Consider the following 7,817-nt stretch of genomic DNA (forward strand, 5'->3'; position numbering starts at 1 on the left):
GGAAAAAATTATCAAGATCAGTAGAACTCCATCATAAAACACTAATTACTTGAAGTTAAAATATGTGTGTTTAATTTATGTTTTCATACAGACGTCACAATTTCAATCACCCATCAGTCAATTTATATTCTTGCTTACTGCTTTGACACACAGCATAAATCATCACACTGCAACTTTTTTGATACATTCCTTGACAAATCATCACTGTATTGAGTACCTATAAAGAACATTTACAACTTCTCTTTTTTATGCCGAACAATCGTAGCACAAAGCGGCTCTCTAGTAGACTACATCTACTCATGGGAGCTTTAAAGTATATTTAAAATCTTACTGTCAATGTGCTTTCGAGTGCTGAACCGGTGCTAGGGCCTTCCCACTCAATTGATTATTCTTCTATTTTGTTTTGTAATCTGCATTCTATCAGTTCTATAGTCAAGTAGACTATATCGTGTAATATTCCATGTGCACAACTAACTTGAATATTTATAAGTCACTCACTTAATCTTGACGCGAGACAGCGCCGTCAGAACACAGAAAACGCAGAAAGTCGCACGATGATTTTGAAGCAATAATAAACTGTCAGCACCAAGTCAAGCGTGACCAAATTTCAACACCGGGACCAAATTTCCGGAGTTACACGGGGTTGGTATAACGCCTCATAAAATACCATATTAAGCATGTCCCTGTGCATGCAATTATTATATGCGAGAAAGTCTACGTCTCTACCACATAATTTCATAGCTTTTTTTTTTTCATAGAAATTCATAATCTCATAGCAATCACTCTCCTGAAGCTTCCGTTTCATGGTTTCCGTTGGAACGTTTCGTGTTATTATCTTTTTTATTCAACCATTTATGGGTTTCGTGGTGGAGGTGGAGGCGTTGTAAACCTTGTCGGATTTATGGTCTATTTTGCCACAATATTTTCTTCCAGTCCTGCTAAAGCTCATAGATTTGTTGGTGATCAGTGAACCCATTTATCTGCATTCTGCTGTTGCATTGTTTTTATGTCAAGTTTATTTACGTATCTCTCTTCCTTATCCAGTTTAATTTTGGTCTAGATAATTTCCTATTTTAATATGAATAACATACAGTATTTAGAACGCCCAGTCTGTTTTGACCTTCGCACGTGTCGTCGAGATATGTTTAAGTTTCGGCCTGTCCTTGCTCGCAGGAATACCCGAATGGCATTTGGAATTCCAAGGTATGTGGGGCATGATAAAAATATGTGGGTAGTTGTATCTGGGGTTTGCTTACGAAGCTTGCAGTTCAGCTTTAGCGGTGGAAGTTTTCATTTTCACGTGTTAACCCGTATCTCAATTTTCTACGACCAAAATGATAGAACTTTTAGGGCCGTTGATGGATTGGCCAATTTACAAGAATGCATGTAAATTTAACCGGTGTGTTGGTATATTCCCTAGCTATGCTAGAAGGATCGCTACGTTTTGTAAAAAAAACTATCTCTTACCAGATACAGGCAGTGAGAGAAAATTAGACGAAGGATTTTTCAAAGCATGCCTTAATTGCGTAAGAGACGATAAGCTGTTTACAATCGAGTGTGATACATCTAATTTTGGCGCTCCAGAAGTATGTGCACCCAGATGGCGCACAACCTGAATCATAAACTGGTACACATACTATGTTCAGGTTGTGCGCCAAGATTTCTGGAGGTCCCTAATTTTGCCATATATATAATCTTAATTCAAGAGTAAAAGTTGACGCCCAGTAGTCTTGATGTCAAAAATATCCTCACTCATTTTGCCAAAAAGGCATGTTCTGTCACAGAAGCTAAATGGACACAATCTGTTACTTTTAGGTTAAACTTCTAAGAAAATTGGTGAAATAGAAAATTTAACTTTGCTGTCCTGAACTTGGTATTCTTAACTATAAGTCTAATACAGGTTTAGCAAACTATGTGGGCTCAACATATAGTTTGTGCATATCTCAGCAGAAGAATGGGAGTAAAAAGCGAAGTCCACAAAATTCTCAAAATATCTCGCTTGGCTCACAAAGCAAAAATCTTCCTCATTTCACGACCGACCTAAAAATGTGTGCAAATTTTGCAAGGTTTGTTCTGAACTAAACCCAAGATAATTCAAGCTTCTGTAAAATTCTTGAAAGTTTTTGAGGCATCACAAAATTTGATATGTATCCCAATGCCACGAATCAAAAGAATCACTCAAACTGCTGTGGTTTGTGGGGTTGAAGGTAGGCTAGGCTATATCACATTGTAATTTCTCCAATCGAACACATGGGCAACTTTGTAGAGAACACTTATATCTGGACATTCTTTTATTATTAAATCATTAAGACTCTCTCGGAGATAAATAACACAAAATAAGTTAAAATAAATTACCTTTCAAGATAAGAAATATAGTAATATGATTATATATAACAAAAGTGAATGTTAAAAATATAATAAAATGTCAACAAACAATCTGACTAAATATATATATATATAAAATGTAGAAAAGCAGTCAATTAATTCAATGTTGACAAATGTTTTTCTAGTCGTCTCGCCGATGGCCTTGTCAACTGATTCTCATACACTCTTAAAATATCACAGATCTCTTGTCCCTGTAACATAAAACGACACAAAATTTAAAAACAAAACGTCATTTGTGAATTTTTAAAGTATTCCGACGGGTTTATACTAAAATATGGACAAGAAAAGCAAAAATCTGAACACATGCTCTTGTATATGGTGACTATTGTACATCTATCAAAATGCATGATCAAGACTCCCGAGTTTAATGAATTCTATTAGGAATTGATGAGAGCAAATAATAATTGTTTAAGAAAAAAATAACTCACAAATGAAGCTCGCACACACTGTATCTTCTTTGTCGTCCACTTTAGATAGAACTATTTTTCTCGACTGATGTTTCAGAAAATAGCCTTGTTTCGTAAATGATTCGAAGGCTGCGTATCCCTGTTTGAAAAACAACGACACAATTATAATCATGGCAAATTTTGTGAAATCTCACGACCCAAGGATATAGGGTTGTGATGGCAAAATGAAATGACTTATATGAAACAATCATTTTTACATAACATTTATTTCCCCAGAAATTACATCAAAGTGAAAAAGCTGCGCTTGTTTGACATCATCGAGTTTGTATAATGTGGTCTATCTTTACTTGAGCAAAATGATACTTCCCACATATGCAATTAGTATTGAGCAACACCTCAATGCCAAATATGAAATAAACAATAAAATATACTGAAAAAATAAATTAGTAACTTTTTTGTTTTTATTAAAAAAACAAGCAACCCAAGAACACCGTGCGTCTCAGGGGATCAAAATTTCTTCATATTTCTCAAATTTAACGCTTAAAGCCTTCCAATATAACACTTCCAACGTAATATTCAGAACAAGTTTTACCCTGAAAAAGTGATTCTCTCGGAGCCAAAAAGTGGCACGATCTTGTTCCAAAGGAGTGTTTTCCAACATATCACCAGTGTACACATGCGTGCCGTTGGATTTGATATATTTGTTTCTATCGCCTTGCACGAGAATGGATACTGTGTTTTTCACGCCGTTAACTCCGGGAGATTTAACATATAGCGCCAAGTAATAATATGATTTCAGGGTCACTTGTTCACCAAAACCGACATGTATGACGTAGTTGGATGGGTCGTAAGAATGTAATAAATATGGTCCATTTTTTCCTTCTCTCAAGATCGGTGCGTCAGCTAAAATATGCAAAATGGAATTATTCAGTAAATTTCGTTTAACTAGCCAACTTAAAATGTAAAATAACAAGATACATAAAAAACACTTAAGATACACAAAAAATATTGTATGACGAACACAAATTTCAGAATAGGTTGGAATGACAGTACACGTATAATATTAGCTAAAGTCTATGATAATACTATACCGAATTCCTGCATAGATATTAATACTTTATCATTTACTACTTCACATGTAAAATTTGAACTGCACAAGAAAATTGATGGAATAATTTCTGGAATTGGGAGTGCTGAAATTTATTTCGTTTAAATTCAACGTATCTGCCAAATAATTTCATATCCTGAAAAGGCAATTATTCCAAAACATTTCAGGCTCATTGCGTGATCTATATAAAATTAGCAAAACACTTCAGCAGGATATATTCATATAGGCCAAAAAAATTTGATTTTCGTCATTTCAAGAAAACTAATGTGATTAAATAGAAGTCTATTTCTCCGTATTTACTGTACCCATTTCAACGTCCAACAGTTAAAACAATTAAATGTAGTGAATTAATCTATTCTATTTTTTTTCTTAAATTCGGTGTCCAATCTTTTAATATATACTTAGCGAAAATAACGAAAAACTGATGTATTTCTCAAGGTTAGCAAAAGACATGAATGTGTTGTCGAATTGAACGTGTTTCGTCATACAGATTTCACTTTTTGAACTTGCTTGAATGGTTGTACACCACTTACCTTCGCAGAATCCGATGGTGGCGTTATAATGAGGTTTTTGAGTTTCATAGTCAAAAACACATTTTGTAACTGTCGGTCCCCGGAGATGATATCCTGTTGAGGGAATAGTCAATTAATTTTTTTGTAATAATGATTATACTAATTACGTCATCCGACCTTTGGCATTTTGGTCAATTCCTGGGCACTAATATGGAAAAAATATCGTTTCACAAACAACGGATCGGATGTACTGATAATCTGTTTACTGATGTTTTTTTTTTCGAGTAAGTGTTTATTGTTCTGTAAAATTTAAATCACGATATCTCAATAAATCTGAAATTCCAATACTTTCGAGGAAAAATCTCTAGACTCTTAGTCAACGGCATTGTTTTCCTTTCTAAATATAAAATTATTGAATTAAATTTTATTACATATTATTATAAGTAAACATGTTTTGAACGTTTTAACATCCGCGAGTTCATGAGATTAATCCAAAGATAAAACCCACGGAGTTCAAGGTCCATATTGTCTTTCACGGATTTTCAAAATGAATGCACAAAAAACTCTCGTTAAATATAGATCATAGCTATGTAAATATATACAAAATACCCATTTTCATATTCGGTTTCCGATGTTTTATAATTCCTTAGGTGGTCGTCGTTAGTTTTCGACGTTTTTAACATAAAATTGACTGCCTTCGTGCCACCGCGAAGAAAGGGGGTGTGGCAAAATATGAGTGTTTGTGGAAATAACAATATAGTAAAATAAGAAAAACATGGTTTATTTATGGTATATGATAAGGATATTGTGAGTCATTTTAGAGAATAGCTTAATGTTATAATTACAACATTTATAATTGACAATTGTGAAAGTGATCGCGCCTAGAGGTATGTTTTTTCCGCGGTTTTATTTCATCGCACGACTGTTTTGTGGAATTTCTAACGGAAATGTTACGTCATCGATGATTGAGAATGCTGAGAGTGCCATTTTTATCGAGAATACTGTTCACAGCAAGGTCACGCGTACTCACTCAGAAATATAGGAGATATATCTCCGAGCAAAGTTACGGGCGATCACCGACGTTCGAAGAGAGAGAATTATAACGTAGAACTACATTTTTGGCGTTAGTGAATACCGATGAACAAATAGGATGTAGCATGTAGTAGTTCTCGAGCACTACAATGTAAGCCCGGCGTTGATGATAAGTTGGCGCCTGAATATTTTTACAAGCAAGCATTAAAGCTTGAATGACTATCATGTAGTTCACTACAGTGGTATCACTATACCCAGTGCGGTACTTCGGGTTTCGTTGAAGGTGGGGCAGGGGCATTTAAACTTTGTGACGTCATAGTATGATTCAAATTTTGTATTGTGTCTTACACCAAGACAAAATGCAGCGTTACATATAGTATTAGATTTCCCGAAACAGTCTTCATTACGCTACACGGGAAATTTATGTATGACATAGGATAAGATTTACATAGTCATCCCGAGGGAGAGGAAAGTCGATAACACGCCTTAATCATATGACGAACCACGGCCTCCTGTTCGATTACCAGTCCATGTCGGGTATGGGATTAGTTAGTTAGCCAGTTATTTGTTTTCAAATGCATGGACTTGATGTAAATAATAAATGAATTTTGAAACTTTAGCTTTGCTACAAAATTGCAGTTGGAAACAGGCGTTTTTGGTAATGACTTCAATCAAAAAAAATCAATCTGAAAACTTTTACCCCTGAGCATGATATGAACATGCGCAACAAAGTCAAACTTTTTATAGTAAAAAAAACACATTCCGGTTCTCACCTTTTACGCACGAAAACCAGCATATACTTCCTATCTCTGCTTGATGTCTTTCGAATAGGCACCATTTTGTTCCGTAAAGGGGTGTTTTCTGTGGTTCACAATTTTCGTTCCCTGTATTAAAATAATTATTTAAGGCATTGTAACTCTACACTCGATTTAAAATGCGCATTATCGTTTCTGATGTAAAAAAAAATAATGAATGGAACCATGTACGATTTATGGACTCAACCAAAATCCTGAAACAAATGATCTAATCAAATCATTAATATTATATACGTAATATTGGCGCTTCGATGTATAATCAACAAATTTTGAATTTTTCTAGCATTCTGACCCAAATCTTTATTCAAGCAAGCAAAAGGACGTCAGCAGTAAATTCTGATAGAGACATAGGAACATTGTCATTTCGATCTACGATTTCTGTTTCGCAGTTTATTAAAATTCTTAGTGAAATCAGAGGAAAAAATTGAGTTTTTTTGATAACTACTTTTATTCTCAAATAGCATAAAATATTTTTGTATTTTTGAAACTTTTTATGCCATTATTCGAGTTTAATTTTCAATTTAAATTCTTCATCATTTGCACCCCAGCAAGAAGATTGTCGAAGCATTTTCCGAATTAAAGTTGATATTGAAAAGTTTACGTCGTTAATTGTTCAAATTGACATAATTTAGTAACAAATCTTAAAAATACTTTAACGTCAAGTTCATCACTTACCTCTATGATGAGATGGAGCAGCGATTGAGCTGGAAAAGCAAAATGTTATCGAGACGAGATGAATAAGGTTCATTATGCTGTTTGCAATACACGGGTTCAATATACGATACAATTTATATTCTTTTCAGCTAAAATCTCTTGAAATGACATGAACTGTATGTTGGACGAAATTGGCAGAATTCCATGAAATTCCATTTATATATGAAGTGCTGAGTAACGTTTGGACCAACATGGAATGTGATGACTGATTGCATCACAAATTGCCCCAAAGGTAAAAGACACTGTTTTGAATTCGTGGTTTGGAGAAAGGTTCTGCGTGGCGATAATTTTTCTTAAAAGCGCCACTTGTATTGCTATATTGGTCATGCTTCGTTCACATTTTTATCCACAGAATTATCAACGTTGTATCATTTAGCTCTCTCGCGTTTTTCTCATGACTTTTGCTTTTGTTTTGAATTGTTTACTTGCATCTTCTTGTTATTTAATGTTATTCATGACTGAATTTGAGTAAACAGCGAAAAACTACTCATTGGTCGTACGAAAACAGACTGAAATATGATAATATAGTATTTTCCGATGATTCAGCCTGTCGACTAAGGATGACGTAAGCTGAAAAAACAAATAATTAGAACCATCAAGAAAATTTTTAAGTACCTTTTTTGAGATATTTACTTCTGAAATGTCGCGTGCTCACTTAAATAGTTATTACTTGGTGTCGGAATCGCGATGAAAAATCTATTTTTATTAGTTTTTTATTTTATTAAAATATTCGGCATAAACTGAACATCAATAGGTTTTGAGAGCCTTCAACATTTCAAAACAGAAATCGACCGCAAATTATTAACTTGAGTTGGCGACGCACTACTGTGAGCGATTTCGCATT

At 34.3% G+C, this 7,817-nt stretch overlaps 1 protein-coding gene across 1 annotated transcript; it reads right to left on the bottom strand.

Moving 5' to 3' along the window:
* Positions 1 to 2,279: 2,279 nt before the first annotated feature.
* LOC120340496 (otogelin-like protein) lies at positions 2,280 to 7,311 on the bottom strand. Its single transcript, XM_039408773.2, has 6 exons — positions 6,935 to 7,311; positions 6,218 to 6,328; positions 4,434 to 4,526; positions 3,385 to 3,695; positions 2,814 to 2,931; positions 2,280 to 2,576 (listed from the first exon to the last, which is right to left on the bottom strand). The coding sequence occupies exons 1-6, from the start codon at positions 7,005 to 7,007 to the stop codon at positions 2,560 to 2,562; spliced, it is 723 nt and encodes a 240-aa protein (XP_039264707.2). The 5' UTR covers positions 7,008 to 7,311; the 3' UTR covers positions 2,280 to 2,559.
* Between the last annotated feature and the right edge of the window lie 506 nt (positions 7,312 to 7,817).

This window comes from Styela clava, chromosome 14 (assembly GCF_964204865.1).
Source record: "Styela clava chromosome 14, kaStyClav1.hap1.2, whole genome shotgun sequence".
NCBI lineage: Eukaryota > Metazoa > Chordata > Ascidiacea > Stolidobranchia > Styelidae > Styela > Styela clava.